The 16,704-nt window shown below is 28.6% G+C and overlaps 1 protein-coding gene across 2 annotated transcripts in view; it reads right to left on the bottom strand.

Moving 5' to 3' along the window:
• Positions 1 to 15,074, bottom strand: part of LOC126736681 (uncharacterized) — a 28,593-nt gene extending 13,519 nt beyond the window's left edge. The window contains exon 1 of one of the 2 annotated variants that reach the window (XM_050441171.1): positions 14,825 to 15,074. In XM_050441171.1, coding sequence (XP_050297128.1) covers positions 14,825 to 14,886 — 62 coding nt within the window. In that variant the 5' untranslated portion in view covers positions 14,887 to 15,074. Of the gene's footprint in view, positions 1 to 4,844; positions 4,867 to 14,824 lie in introns of those variants that run through there. The other variant, XM_050441172.1, reaches the window with a different exon arrangement.
• Between the last annotated feature and the right edge of the window lie 1,630 nt (positions 15,075 to 16,704).

Below are 16,704 nucleotides of genomic sequence, written 5' to 3'. Positions count from 1 at the left end.
CTGGAAGGAATATATTAGAATGGAATTTCTTTCAGGTACATGAACTTATCGAGGAACCAGTACAAACATTTTTGATTTTGTTCTGGATAAATCCAAGTTGTCGATTTATCGATTTATCCTTTAAGTTGCTGGTCGAGTCAGTTAAGTTTATCATTAACTGACTTCACCGGAGCTCCAATTCAGACATTCAATCGTGGACTAATTTTTTTTAAATGTTCTGAGCATACTGTGTTTATCATCTGCATACAGGAGAGACCCCAAAGGGCTCCATATGTTATTTTCTGAGTCATCAGCCTTAGCGTTGACACAATCAAAAGGAAAATGTTGATCATTTCGATTTTAATTTTTTTTCTGGAGAACTATTGGTTGGAGCGAATCATTATTAAAACAAGAATTATTTGGAATATCATTATGCAACAGATGCAAAAAAAAAATTATTTTTACGTCCAACAGTTTTTTATAAAATTGGGAAAACTTGACAACTTGGGAAACAAAGGAAACTCTTGACAGTTTTTCCTCCTTTGCTCGGAAACTATTGGGAATATGGAAATTTTTTTTTGAGCATTGGAATCCCAATCAAAAATAAAACAAAGTAAAAAGAATAATATTTAGTCGTAAGTCGAAAAATAAAAGAGTTATAGAAGATTTTTGAAATATTGAAAAATTTGTGGATAAAAAATAAAAATAAAATTTTTTTGAGAAGATTTGATATTTTTTGCAAATCTATAAATCGCCCAAAAAGTCTTATAAAACTTTTTTGAAAAATGTACCAAACAAAAGTTATAGCCAATTTGCCCAAAAATGTCTTCCTCAAAAAATCCAAAGAGCTCAGCCAACGTGTTCATCATTTTGATTTTTGGAAAACTAGTGGTTGGATAAAAAAAATGTATAGAACAAAAGTTGTTTGGAATTTCAATGTGCATCAGGTGCAATAGAAAAATAATTTTTAAGCTCAATAGTTTTCCAGAAAATTGGGAAAAACTTTTTAACAGTTTTTCCTTATTTTATTTTAAACTTGGGAGTATGGAAAATTTTCTTTTAGTATTTGGATTCATAATCAAAAATAGACTAGATTGTTAAGAATAATATTTAGCCGTAAATTGGACAATAAAAAAAAGATGGAAAATTTTTGAAAAATTGGAAAATTTTTGGGTAAATAATTAACATTTTTTTTTTGTAAACGGTTAATAAAAATGGTCTCAACTACCAGGAAAAAAGAAACTGGGAAAATTTCCAATATTTTCCAGGCAGTTGACCTCATATAAGAAACCATTAATTATTTTTTCTGGATAGCTACATTTCTTATGGGAAAAAGCAGTTTTTGACCAAATATTAAATTACATTAATGTTGTCAATTATTTTTATCACTCCTGCGAAACAGCTCTGCTACTAACATTATCTAAATAAAAGACATAAGTTGATAAGGGAAATTATGTAGTTGCAATATTCTTTGATTTTAGAAAAGCATTTGAAACAATTAAGCGAGAAATACTATCTCGGAAACTAGAATTTTATCATATATATCATATCATCATTTTGGTTTGTGAAGTATCTAGGGAGGAAGATATCCCAATTTACAAGATTGAGAGGTATTCAACACAAGAGCAAAATTATTTTGGCATGTATCAAGAAAGTATATTACACTTTATTAATTATATAAATAATATCAATTTTATTGAAGGAATTGAGCTTCTTAAATTATTTGCAGATGACTACTTAGTATCTTGTAGTGGAAAAAACTCGCATACCGAAAGTTAGACAATTGCTTCTAAGATTTGATGAGTTCTTAAAAATTGGCAAAAACTGACTTGGAACAATTTCCTTTGATTCTAAAACTATTAGATACCTTGGCACTATTTCATTAACCGAACTTCATTCACTCAAGCAAAATGACGTATTAAACTTATGCCTTAATTAAGGAACAACATTTAATCAACCTAAAATTTCTTTAGCGATAACTCTTAATCCTAAAGCCGACCTCCTTTTTTTATTTATCAGATTAATATGAATATAACTATTCATTAAATATTGTTAAAATACTAATTATATTTGGTTCGCTGGTCATAAGGCACACAAGATTGAAAATTTTAAACACGTCATTATTAAGTTTTTTTGAGGTTTGGTCGGACACACCCTGTACATCCGGAGAGCGTGTTCAATGGCTGGTGACCCATTACTGTTATATACCGGAGGATGATGCTTCGAAAAACTAGCGATGTGTAAAGAAGGAATCACTACTTATATTATCATTATTTTACCGATTGTGTATAGTCGACAAAACAAATCGTCCGTTAAGCATCGGGCGAGCTACTTCGGAAATGTTTTCTAATTATTATTAAGTTTTGTAAAATTCCTATTAATGGTTTTGTTATTGAGAGAGAGAGAGAGAGAAATTAGGATTTTCTCGTTGAGTGACGATGTTGATTGAACAACCGCGATTTTAAGAACATATGTATTGTAATTGTACTGAATTTATTATTTGAGATGATGGAAAAACAAATGCATTTAAATAAACTCCAAGGACTTTTTTTAATTAATTAAATTGTAGCTAGAGTACTGTAAGAATTTAGGAAATTAAAAAAATATCTTGACAATATGGTGAATGCACCATTTTTTTTTGTTCATGTCTATTATGATAGAAAACCTTTATTTTTCATCGCGTTTTTAATAAATAAATTAATTAGTAATTATTTCTTACTCCTTACAGGTGATTCTGTGATTTCATCATTAATTAGTATTTTTTTTTACTCCTTTCAAGCGATTCTTGTGATTCTTTCAACTTGTTAATTGCTCTTGAAGAAAATTTGATTTTTCTTCAACGTTCCCTGAAAATTTTTTATTTTTTTGGGTAATAAAGTGCTTAAAGCCTGGAAAGGTAATTTTGTAGTTCTTCCAGGGCGTTGAAGAAATTTCTTGACACTTATTATTTGAGATGATGGAAAAATAAATGCATCTAAATAAACTCTAAGGACTTTTTTAATTAATTAAATTGTAGCTAGAGTACTGTAAGAATTTAGGAAATTAAAAAAATATCTTGACAATATGGTGAATGCACCAAACATTTTTTGTTCGTGTCTAATATGATCGAAAACCGTTATTTCTTATCTCGTTTTTAATAAATAAATTAATTAGTAATTTTTTTTTATTTCATGGAGTCCTCAAAGGTCTGGAAAGATAATTTTGTATTTCTTCCAGGCAGTTGAAGCAATTTCTTACTCTTCACAGGTGATTCTTGTGAGTTCATCAACTCACTAATTGCCCCTGATGAAAATGTATTTTTTTCAGATTGTTGAAGCAATTTTTTACTCCTTTCAAGTGATTCTTGTGATTCTTTCAACTTTTTAATTGCTCTTGAAGAAAATGTGTTTTTTCTTCAACGTTCCCTGGAAGTTTTTAGTGTTTTTTTTATCGCCTTAAACAGTAAAGGATCGATTGTTCGTAATTAATTTTCTTTTTTTTTTTTTTTTTTAATTTTTTGGATAATAAAATGCTTAAAGCCTGGAAAGGTAATTTTGTAGTTCTTCCAGGCAGTTGAAGCAATTTCTCTTGATACTTCCAGATGAGTTGATTAGATCATTCTTGTGACTTCTTCAACTTTGTTATTGAGAGAGAGAGAGAGAGAGAGAGAGAGAAAGAGAAATTTTGAGGATTTTATCGTTGAGTGACGATGATGATTGAACGACCACGATTTTAAGAACATATGTATTGTAATTGTACTGAATTTATTATTTGAAATGATGGAAAAACAAATGCATTTAAATAAACTCTAAAGACTTTTTTTAATTAATTAAATTGTAGCTAGAGTACTGTAAGAATTTAGGAAATTAAAAAAATATCTTGACAATTAATAAATAAATTAATTAGTAATTTTTTTTTATTTCATGGAGTCCTCAAAGGCCTGGAAAGATAATTCTGTAATTCTTCCAGGCAGTTGAAGCAATTTCTTACTCTTCACAGGTGATTCTTGTGAGTTCATGAACTTGCTAATTGCCCTTAAAAAAATATGATTTTCTTCAAGTTATCCTGGAAGTTTTTTGGGTAATAAAGTGCTCAAAGCCTGGAAAGGTAATTTTGTAGTTCTTCCAGGGAGTTGAAGAAATTTCTTGACACTTTCAAATGAGTTGAAGAGATCATTCTTGTGATTTCTTCAACTTTGTTATTGAGAGAGGAAATGGAAAACCAAATGCATCTTAATAAAATCCAAGGAATTTTTTTTAATTAATTAAATTATAGTTAGAGTACCAGTAAGGGCTTCGATAATTAAAAAAATATCTTGACAATATGGTGAATGCACCAACATTTTTTTGTTCGTGTCTAATATGATCAAAAACCGTTACTTCTTATCTTATTTTTAATAAATAAATTAATTAGTAATTTTTCCTTCTATTATTTCATGGAGTCCTCAAAAGCCTGGAAAGGTAATTTTGTATTTCTTCCAGGCAATTGACGCAATTTCTTGATACTTTCAGGTGAGTTGATGAGATCGTTCTTGTGACTTCTTCAACTTTTTAATTACCCTTGGAAAAAAAATGATTTCTTCAACTTTTGTGAACATTTATAAAAAAATCTTGACGATATGGTGAATGCGCCAACTTTTTTCAATAAATGTGTAATAAGAGAAGATAATGTTTTGTTTTTGGTCGCATTTTAACAGATATACTTATTATATCTTCTCTCTATGTCGAACGTTGACATATACAAGTGATTCTGTTGAATAGTACAGATATAATACTACAGATGTAAATAGCTCCGCACGGCAGAGCTATTTACATCTGTGATAATACCTAATTAAAAAATTTTCTATCACTGAACCTCTATGATTGATAAAGCGAATTTTGCCTTACATATGCCTATTACAAGTCTATTTTCTTATATTCATAACCTGCATAATAGCAATAATTGAAAAAAAAACCCGTGCTCTTATCGCTGCAACACGATAATTGATTGATGCACTGCACGAGAAATTCCCCGTATGTAAGTTTATTATCTCGAAAATGTGAAAATTAATTTATTCCGTGAAAACGGCAATCGGATCTCAGATGTGGCGAAGATCTACGATATATTTAAATGCCCGTCATAAAATATAATTATGATCAGAAAGTATAATCGTCTTTAGGAAACTTTCTGCGGTTCTAGTCGTCGTTTTGTATGTTTAACCGCTTGTTTATAAACAAAATTAGGAACGAACACACCGCGATCACGAACGGTTTTGTACTCGCGATACTTTCATTTCCATGAAACGAGCGATAATTGAAAATGTACTAAATCTAATCTAATATATCGGTGCTGCAGACCGGGGTTTTTTTTAATCGCCTTAAACAGTAAAGGATCGATTGTTCGTAATTAATTTTCTTCTTTTTTTTTTGCGTTGTATAGAACGATTTACAATAATTGGATTAATTTAATTAAAACGTTATAATATGAGGAGAAAAGGGACAGCTGATGCACCAAAGGGGTCACAAACCCAATATTTTATGACAAAACCTAATTTTTTGGGCATTAAACTTTTATTAAAAACTAGTAATTTTTCAGAAAGTTTTTTACTCATAAAATGAAAGATTCAATTTTCTTAATATGCAGATCTTTAATTCATACTCCTAAATTTAATAACAAAAGAGCTATCAAGAACTTTTAAAATTTCTATAGACACATTTTTTTGTTTGGAATTAAAAATAAAATAATTTCTTCAATCAAATCAAATTGAGAATTTTGGCTTTGATTCAGAGAGGTTGCCAAATGTTCCCTTTACTTTAAATATATCGAGTTTTCTTGAAATAAAAATTGGTAGAAAACTATTGACAATTTTGGCTTTGATTCATTAGGTTTGATTAAAACATGTCTAGTTTCCAAAATGTCCTTTTACCCTAAAACTATCGAGTTTTTCAACATTTTTATAGATCCTTTTTTTTCAAATTAAACGTCCTTTCCTTTGGGCTAATTTTCTTAAAAATCAGTGGGAAATTAGGGAAACTATCGACGATTTTGACTTAAATATAGAGAGGTTTCCAAGAGTGTCTTTTTCTCTTGATCTATCTTATTTGATAGATACATTTCTTGTTTCGAATAAAAATCCCTCTCTTATAAACCAATATTCGTGAAAATCGGTGGCAAATTAAGAAAATTGAGAATTTTGGCTTTGATTTAGAGAGATTCTTAAAAAATCCCTTTACTTTAAATTTATTGAATTTTTCGAAATTTTTATAGAAACACTTGGAATTAAAGTCCATTTCTCGTAAACCAGTTTCCATAAAAATTGGTAGAAAATGAAGGAAATAATTGACCATTTTTGACTTTGATTTGGAGAGGTTTTTAAAATGTCCTTTTATCCTAAAACTATCGAATTTTTTAAAATTTTTATAGATTTCGTTATTAATTAAATTTCCTTTTTAATAAGCTAATTTTCGTGGCAATCGGTAAGAATTAGGGAAATTATTGAGGATGTTGACTTTGTTATAAAGGGATTTTTAAGAGTTCTTTTTACTCTAAATCAATTGAATTTTTTGAAAGTTTGACACACTGCTTGTTTGCAATGAAAGTCCGTCATTTATGAACTAAGAAATTAATGATTTTTTAATATTTTGGACTTTTGATTTAGAGAGGTTCCCAAAAGATCCCTTTACTTTGAATTTATCGAGTTTTCCGAAATTAAATATAGAAATGTACTTGTAACAAAAAATCTATTTGTTTGAAATTAAAATCCATTTCTCGTGAGCTAATTTGTATGAAAACTGGTGCCTAATTATAGAAATTAGCGACAATTTTGGATTTAATTTGTAGGGATTTCCAAAAAGTCCTTTTACTCTAAAACTATCGAGTTTTTCAAAATTTTCATTAATACCTTTTTTGTTTGGAATTAAAATCACTCTGTTATGAGCTAATTTTCACGAAAATCGATGAAAAATTTGGGAAATTATCAAGGGTTTTTACTTTTATATAGAGGGAAAATATCATAGATAATTTTTTTGTTTGGAGTTAAAATTTCTCTGTTATTAATTAATTTTTACAAAAATTCATATATAATTAGGGAAATTATCAAGGGCTTTGACTTTCATTCAGGGCGATTCACAAAAGTGCCCTTTACTCTAAATCTATCAAATTCTTTAAAAAAATTTTACCTACATTATTTATTTGTAATAAAAATTCCTCTTTAATGAAATAATTTTCGTGAAAATCGGTGAGAAATTAGGAAAAATATCGAGTATTTGGATTGATATAGAGAGGTTGCCAAGAGTTCCTTTTATTCTGAATCTATCCAATTTTTCGAAAATTTTACAAAAACATTTCTTTTTTGGAATTAAAATTTCTCTCTTATAAACCAATTCTTAGGAAAATCCGTATAAAATTAAGGAAATATTCGACGAAATTTCCAAAGGTTGTGTTTACTCTGAATCTATTCCATTTTTTGAAATTTTTATAGATACTTGTTTATTTTGAATAAATATCGCTCTCTTATGAGCTAATTTTCATAAAAATCGGTGGCAAATTAAGGAAATAATTAATGTTTTGCTTATAAGTGACTACTCATTTCAAAGTTCAAAATCTTAAACACTACCAAGAATATTCTTATGAAATAAAAAGCATAGTATTAAGAAAAATATTCCCAAGAACATTATTCTAAATTAAAATCAGTTCAAAATAAAATTTTGGATCTTTTAAGAATTTTTATATTAGAAAGTTTTAACGGGGTCGAAGGATGAAGTCTAACATCCAAAGTAACCACTTCGAAGTTACTCTGAATCTTTATAGAAATATTTTTTGTTTAGAATGAAAATTCCTCGCTTTTGAAAAACTGTTCACTTTTGTTGTTTTTATAGAAAAAGTTTTCCTAATTGTTTTTATATAAATTTATATAGATTTAATTTAATATCTTCTTTCAGGTTCAAGGACTCCTCAAGGAGGGAATACCCTTTTAATTAAGAATCCTTAGAAAAAAACTTAAATTTTATTGTTTGTTCACTTCAAATGGGGTAATAAAGAGCATATCAACCGAAAATATTTGTTTTCTTTGTCTTTTTTTAATAAAAAAGTTTATTTTTAGATTAAAAAAGAAAGAGACGAACAGAAATATTTTCTAAACAAAGTGGCAATCATGACGCATTAAATTATGCATTTTTGTTTGTTTTTTAAGGAATATTTCAAAGGAAAAATCCGAGATAAACGAAAAATTTGGTTGGTTTAAGTGTATTAATTATATAATGGGGTAATATTACTCTATATATATTAGCCCAATGAACACAAATTGAACCTCAATGAACATTCCTAGGGTAAAATTACATCCACAATATTCCTGCACTGATACATCTTTCCCTTTCCTTCACGTGGAAGTCATACGAAAAGTTATTGGAAAATTAGAAAAGCTTTACCTCACAGTCTATGACTTGTGCTTTTATAATTAATAGCAAAAAAGGTATCGAACAATTCTAATAACATTATCTTAAACGAACCCGATATAAGATTATTACATCTTTAGGATCTACATGAATTTCTACGATATTCGATCATGCCTTACTTTTATCCAATATATTTCATACTATTTCAATTAATGCAATTATAAGTTTTTTAGACTCTGGATTTTCTACATATAAAAACTGATATTTCTGAAAGTTCCTCTTGGACTGCTTTGCACCCTAAAGAACATTTATAAAGAATTTTCTAATAAAAAGTTAAAAAAAAATACTTCATACCTCTGTAATGTAAATATAATGTTCAAAATTCCAATTATTTCCAGTAACTCTAATCTAGATACAAAACCGAACGCACCGTAGCGTGTAATAAGTAAAATTTTTATGCGCATTGCGTATAAATCTCAAAGTAATTAATCCGAGCGGTTTAATCTAATTAAATTTTTCTAATTTCCTGTTGGGAAGCAGTTCTGTCTCAATTTACTAGAAATAAGAAGGAAATATATAACTCAATACATAGCGGAGCGATTAAGGTGTTATTATTGCTGCAGTGTACCATTGGGGAGCAAAAAGTGAACTAATTCTAGATAATGCGGCGAAGAAATCGATGGGTGTTGAGATTCTCTTTCTTAACTACATATTGATGTATATATATAGAAAAAAGTAATATTAGGTTGGTTTTTCCATGGTATGATGGCTATCTGATTAAAAGTAACTGTAAATTGCTTTAAAGGTATTATACTAGGAGCACTCTAATTCTGGCATTATTTACCAACATTCTGTCATGCTGTTTATATGTAAAAAGAAAGTATACAGACCAGTTATCGATATGTTTATAAACTGAAGGTGGAAATAAGGGGTGGATGCATAAATATTTTATTTTTAGCCTCATGTTTATAAATAAACTTGCTTGAAACATGTAAGACGAAGAATAATTTCTTACAATTCAAAGGGTTTATACAAGTATTCAATGGACATCTTAAGGTTTTTTTTTTAAATATGAATGTCCTGTAGATGTCTGTTTAATTTCACATATTTTGACACCATAGCACCACTAAATAAAATTTTCCACTGAAGAGAAACGTATAAATCTTTCAAGCAGTCGGACTACCTAAACAGATTTCTGCAAAAAAAAAATGAATTCCTTTTTAAGTATTTTCCAACTGCCTGGAAGAAATTAATGAATTCCATTAAGAAAAACCAAAAAAATCTTCTGGGAACCGAAAAACTTGATTAACTAAGTTAAAAAATAAGTGATAAAAGGGCAAAACTACCTGAATAACAAATAAAGGTCTACTACCCATAAGAAAAACTACAGTAGAAAAATGAAGAAAATTGACTTCTTGAATTGCAATGTAACACGTGTGCCTGGAAGAAATTTCAATTTTCATACTTCGTTACGATGGAAAGATAAAGAGAAAATGTTGTTTTTTGGGTTTTTCTTTATTTCTTAAAGCTTTTAATTTTGCAGGAAAAAGATAATAGTTGAAAATAAACAAAAGCCGGAGCGCTTTTTTGAAATTTAGTGTCCATTAAATTTTCTTTAATACGTATACGTTAATATTTCTTAAATAAATAATTCGGATTCTCCTCGGCCAGATTTAATTAAACTATTGTGTCTTCCATCATATTTTTGAAAAAATTTGAATCTTGGCCTTATACATGAGAAACGAAGCTTTTTAAGGAGTATTTTCGGAATATTTGTTTGTAAATCGTTGGTTTAAGAATACTAAAATAAGCTCAGAAAATATTTTAAATTTCAATTAAAAAAGTGGTTTATACTTTGGCATTAATTTTTTAATTATTTTAACAAAATCAACAAGTAGTAGAATTTGATATTCCCCAAACAGATTTTTTTTATTTTTGGAAAAAACGAATACATTTTTTGGTTTTTAATTAAGACTTAATCGGCATTTTTCGAGATTTTTTTTCGTGTTTAACAAAATTTTTAAAATGTTTTCAAAAGTGACCACATAGGTACCTCCAGTAGTAATATAAACTATATTTAGCATTCGAGTTTGAATTTTCACAAAAATTATAAAAGACTTGTTTTTTTGGTTATTTGAAGAAAACTTGCTGCCTCCTTAACCTCCTGGAAGATAATAATAAAAGTTTAAAATATTAAGAAAAAATTAAATACTTCTTCCAGGCAGTTGAATTATTTTTTAAAATTTTTTGTCACTTATTCAACTCCCTGGAATATATAAAAGATACTAAGAGATGGATGGAAAGTCCCTTGGACATACTACCTTGGTTCGCATTTTAAGCAGATCCATTGGAACTATCCAATGTCCAAAGGCTTTTTATTATTGTTGGACCAATGACTTCTTTTATTGAGGCCATGAAATTAAGGATTTCGGAAATCCGTAAGACGTCGAATATATTTATTAAAATAAAGATACAGTTTTCAAAGAGAGATCGAGGTGCGATGAATCTAAAAAATAGAGGTCCAGAGGTCCATTAAAAAAAATTAGTTCAATGGATTTAAGTTAAAGACAAATATTGGATAGTAATTCATCATTTACTTAAATCATGCAGCCACCATATCCATAAATAGTTCTCGAAAAATTTGATACAGCTGTATGGTCGGAAGTAAAAATCATTTCAACTTCTTTTAGCCAATGTATTGGGTAATATAAAATTTAATTCTGCTCATTTATTTCTAAGTGATTAAAGATTTAAGAGAAGAATAAGAAAAGGTTCACTTTCAGCAGCTAAATACTCTTTAGACATTGGTCCATGTTTTGAAAATTTGAATATATATAGAATCTTTAAAGGATCGGTTCCACAACAGGATTCAAATTAATCGAATCAATATTTGAACTTAAATAATTTCAATTCGACACAAAGCTAAAGAGTTTTTTGACAAGTTAAGGACTCATTTTCACCTGTTACTGTGAAAAAACTGTTCATTCGACCAGTTCTGATGTTTCTACCTATAAAAATATGAGTTTTCAAAAAAAATAAATCCATTAGACTCTGTTAAACTAACAACATCTTTTGTACAGCCAATAAAACTCCATTTGATAAAGAGAATTTAAAATCCATTGGCTTCTACATAATTATGATGCAGACGATCTCCATCCATGAACATTCTGACCTAGTTTAGACCCATGCAGGACATCCATGCTGTTTGGGTATGACCCTTTTTATAACAGTAACTGTTCTGACAACTTTCTTGGTATTTACCTCTTGACGTCAACTTAAGCGTTATTTTTGGGGTTTTCTATGGAGACATCTGATCAATAAAACGATGTCAATGGCTTTTAATTTAAAATACAGTGGGCCCAGCCTTATTTCCGTTTACATTGGCAATTTCCTTAAGACCCCAAGAGGGTCCATTAATCATTTCGCAGGAACGTTTGCCTTTCGGCTATGGGAGTGTCTTATCAAAATATTTTAAGCTAAGCGGTGATTTTATTAAATTATTAAATTTTAGTATTAAAGATAGAAGAATAAATAAATTCATGGTTTTATTTTATGTTGGTAGAATTTTTCTGGAAAATCATTAGTTTTTTAAGAAATTAAGGTTCTAGGCATTGAGGTCATTCTCATTCATACTTTTCAATTTTTTAAATAATTTCTGCGCTATTACAGAAAGAAATATGAATGAAACATTATTATAAATTAAAGCAAGTTACTCGGCTTGTTACAATTTAAAAAAAAAAGATACAGAGGCTTCAGAATTTTCTCATAAAAGAACATTAATATAAAATTCTAAGACTAAGCACAAAAAAACAAAGATAAATAATATTACACAAATGTAGGAATTGTGAAGGCAGTTAAAATAGCCATATTAATTTAATGTATCACCCAGGAATTCTTAAACAGAGTAATTTTTGTATCAATAGCTTAAATACCTTTATTACAATGAATTTTCTGATGCTTAAATTTTTATAGCTATTTATTAACTTATTAAACAGTTTTTCTGACATATATTCAAAACTTTTTTAAAAGAAGGTAAATTGATGCCTAGGATATAGAATTACATTCTGTATTTACCTAGTGGAGAAGCATATCTCTTGGGTATCTTACGGATAATTAATTCTTCTTTCAGCTTTTAAAATATGTCCTAGCATATCTAGTTAGTTATACTAAGTGTCAATGTAAATATATATCTTGCAAAATATAAAAGTTGGAAAAATGTGGTATGGAATAAAAGTCATAGAAGTTGGAAAAACTACTCAGATAGCACTGTTTGTCCAGTATGTCCAAGTACAAGAAATGAATATTCATTGGACAGCCAATTTTAGACATCCAATGGATTATCGGTTTAGGAAATTCGTTTGTATTCTTATGATTATCCAATGTTGCTATGCAATAAAAAATATTGAATTTGAAAAAGTTATCAAAGTCTTGTGGAAAAAGTGACCGTAAAACTGGGTCAATAATTTAGACAAACTATACTTACTTACTTAAACTAAATAACTGAAATGTGACATTCATCTTTAAAAAAAAAATAATTATTTTGTTAAATACCTCCTCACTTAATGAACTTATATGGTATATACATATAAGTCTCATCTTATCTGCATCTTTTTTTCAGCTGATTAACGATTAATGAACCGAATTATTCTGTTTTAAATTTTTTTAGAAAAAAACGCCGAAACACGTATTCAATAGTTTTATAAGAAGAATCTAAGTTCCAATTTATAAATCTCTAGCTATTATATTTTCAGAAATACGAGCGTATTGTACTTCGAAATTCTAAGTTTAAAAAAAAATTCTTGCCTCTTATGATGACGTGATCCGAAGTAATTTACTGTATTTTTCTCTCTCAAATATACCTGAAGCAATCAATATATGTTTTGTTTATAAAGCTCAAATGCCTTTAGAGTATCCCAAAATTCAATAGTTATATTTTAGCTACTAGAAATCGAGATATTCAGTTGCCAATAAAAGATAAATTATTTTATTTCTTCCAGGCATTCCTGTAAGAGAAATGTCAATATCTTGATTTTTAGCTTATGGATTTTAATGATTTTTTTAGAAAATACTTAAAAAGCCCCCTAAATTACCCCGGATATCAATAATTATAAAATAATAACCCTTAGAATGGAAGATATTGACATGTCAGTAAGAGAAAAATTATTTTATTTCTTCCAGGCACTCCAGTGAGAAAAAAATCAATATCTTGATTTTTTTTACATGGATTTTAATAATTTTTTTCAAAAAATACTTAAAAACTTCTTAGGATATCCCTGATATCTATAGTTGTAAGATAAATTAATCACAAGAACTTGAGATATACACTTGTCAGTAAAAGACACATTATTTTATATCTTCCATCAGGCACTCCAATGAGAAAAATGTCAATATCTTGATTTTTAGGGTCTGGATTTTAATAATTTTTTTTAGAAAATCCTTAAAAAGCCCTAATAGCATCCCAAATATCAATAATTCCAAATTTTACCCACATAAACTGTGCAAAAATAAAATATATATTCTAATAAATTTCACTATCCTTTACAAAACAAATTTTGCAAATTAAATATATACAATCTCGTAGATATAGAAATCGCATATCTGCATATGTCAAGAATATTTCTTTTGCCTACATAAATGTACGATATTTGGAATATTTGTAGGATATTCCAGGCATATTGCAATATGTTTCGTCAAATGAGATATAGGCGGCATGCACAGGTGCTCTATGGGTAAGTATAACATTTTCTGTAGCTTAGGTTTTATAGGTATTAAATAAAATCGTCCTGGCAGTATTTACACCTTCCAATGCCATTTTTAAAGAAAGCAGCCAAAAATTTCTACAAAATGATAGTCATGTCCTATTAAATTATGCATCAAATAAAGTAATTCTGTTTTGCCCTAAATTGCCCAATTTCAACTTTGTCAAGCAGTTTTTTTGCATTCCTTAGCTTTTTAGTAAGAAACTATTTATTTTCACCTTCATATGCCTTTAATTAGAATTTTATTAGCCAAAGGCTTCCCCGCATCTTAAATTAAATGCAAAAATGTTAATTAAAAAAAAAATCGAATACAACATTGAATTAAAATAACATGTAAAATACATTTGGTGTAACTAAAACTATAGTTAAAAAATTAATATAAGAACGTTACTGACTAAAACTAAACTGACTTTTTTTTAAAAATTGGAGTCAATATCATTTTCATTGAGTAGTTTTTTAAATTGACTTTTATACAAACTTCATTTAACGCAGGTATACGTTTTTTTATTTAATCATAAAAAAAACATATTAAAAGCCTTTATAAAGAACTTACACAACGTATAAAAAAAGCACAAGAACACTTATGATTTTTATCTAAAAACGTTCCAGAAAACAGACCAAAAATAATATTCAAATTACGCGCTCCCATACCACCACAAAATATCGATTTACATTTCCCTGTGGATACTGTAAATTCCAAAAAAAAACAAAACAAAACCGGGATACAAAACTCACCTCTTCTTGCTGTGTCCCACTTTATCCAATTCGATGTGCCTGTATGCAGCGTAAGTGGCCATTATGTCGCGCAGTATATAATAAAACAGTTATAAAACAATCGGGGATTCAGCGAGAAATTTATAAAAGACTTCAGTAGTTACACAGAGAGAAGGAGAGAGAGAGAGACTTAAAATAAATTTATGCCGCAGACTCTATTACAAGTGAACTAACACTACTGCTAAAAGCTAACTGATTGCCGACAAGAAACGTAAAGCCATTTTATAGGCAGTCGCAGGGGTTATGTGCAGCAGAGCATAAGTTGTTTTAGTTGCTGCTATACAGCGAAGACCGTTTTTTTATACGGTTTCCTGCTATATAATACTGTATTATTGAGAATTTAGATTTTATTATACAGCGTGTCCATTTAGTATATACCTTCCTCCATTAGGGCTGTATTTTTGAAGCAAAAAGAATATAGTTTTTTTTTTACAGGGGGTGAAAAACACTACATTTTAAAATTGTTTTGATTCACCCATTTTTTTTTATAATAATAAAAAATTTAAAAAAATCGTAAACTATCATTATTTCATCATTTAAAAAACCATGTACTTAAAACTTTTATAATGAAATACCCAATGACAGTTCTATAAACAGGATACTATAAAATGTTTAACAAAATGAGCAAAACCTTTATTACTATTACAAGTAATGTTGATAGGTTTGCAGGACTTATGAGGTAATGAATAAGATACTGATATAGATTTCATACTTTAATTTGTTGTATGTGCTTGAATGAAGTCGGTTCAGACCGATCGGGTTTCAACTCGTTTTTTTTTTAATTTAATGTAGAATTGCGAATAAAGAGTTAAAAAAAATGCGTGATTTTGATGATAAATATAAATATCTTGTTACAATTAGGCATCATTACAATTTAGTTAGTTAGAAAGAATAAAAGATAGTTAGAAAGTTAAAATAATCACATTAAATGTATATTGAAAGACTTGTATCCTTTGATGTTATAATTATATTATTATATACTCGATTGAAAGCAGCTATGCTCAAATTCGCCGAGTTAAAAATAAAGTTATATTTATTAAAAAAATATATTGTCTTGTCTATGTATTTCATAAATGTTCCTTCAATGTTACATAACAGACATTAATAATCTGTGTATCTTCCAGGAATATCTTGATTCAAATCGTTAAGACATACGTTCGTTTATGCGGCACACTTAAATTTAGTAAAAGAATACCCCTAAGTAAAACAAATCATTGCCACGTTTTGACCCTCAAACCCAAAACGGCTTAAAGTTTCACAGTTCCCAGAACTTAACAAAATTTATTCTAAATGAAAAAATCTTTGAGGTACAAATGCAGCTATGATATAAAATTATTGAGTAAGAAATGCTCTTTCTTTGACTCAACAGCTCGTTTAAGAATATTCCATTTATTCAGTGCATATGTAGTAAATATTCTGAAGAATATGGAAAATTTGCTGGAAAAAGACTCGATCAAAACTGCTCCAACTATCCTCGTCCCCATTAATCCAGAATCATCGTTTTTTACCCTTATGTCCCTCATCAGGGATTCCTCTATACTACTGTAAAGAAAATATGACAATATTTTAAGTTGCAATTGAGTTATTCCCAAAAATGTCCACTAATGAATAATAATAAATTTTGATGTTGCAATGCTTGTCATCAAAATTTAATGGCTCTTATTGGACCTTGGTTGGCAAAATTATGTCTAACTCACAAAGTTTTCAAGGTAGAAAAAACGTGCCGATACGTAATTATTGAGTAAGAAATGCCCTTTATTTCACTAAAGCCCTTTTAACCCATTTATTTTATGATTTTTTTTTCAATTAGCAAAAAAAATGTCCCAACCAACACTGCCCAA

This window comes from Anthonomus grandis, chromosome 5, assembly GCF_022605725.1.
Source record: "Anthonomus grandis grandis chromosome 5, icAntGran1.3, whole genome shotgun sequence".
Lineage (NCBI taxonomy): Eukaryota > Metazoa > Arthropoda > Insecta > Coleoptera > Curculionidae > Anthonomus > Anthonomus grandis.
The sequence above is the reverse complement of the archived record's forward strand: the minus strand, read 5'-3'. Positions and strand labels throughout refer to the sequence as shown.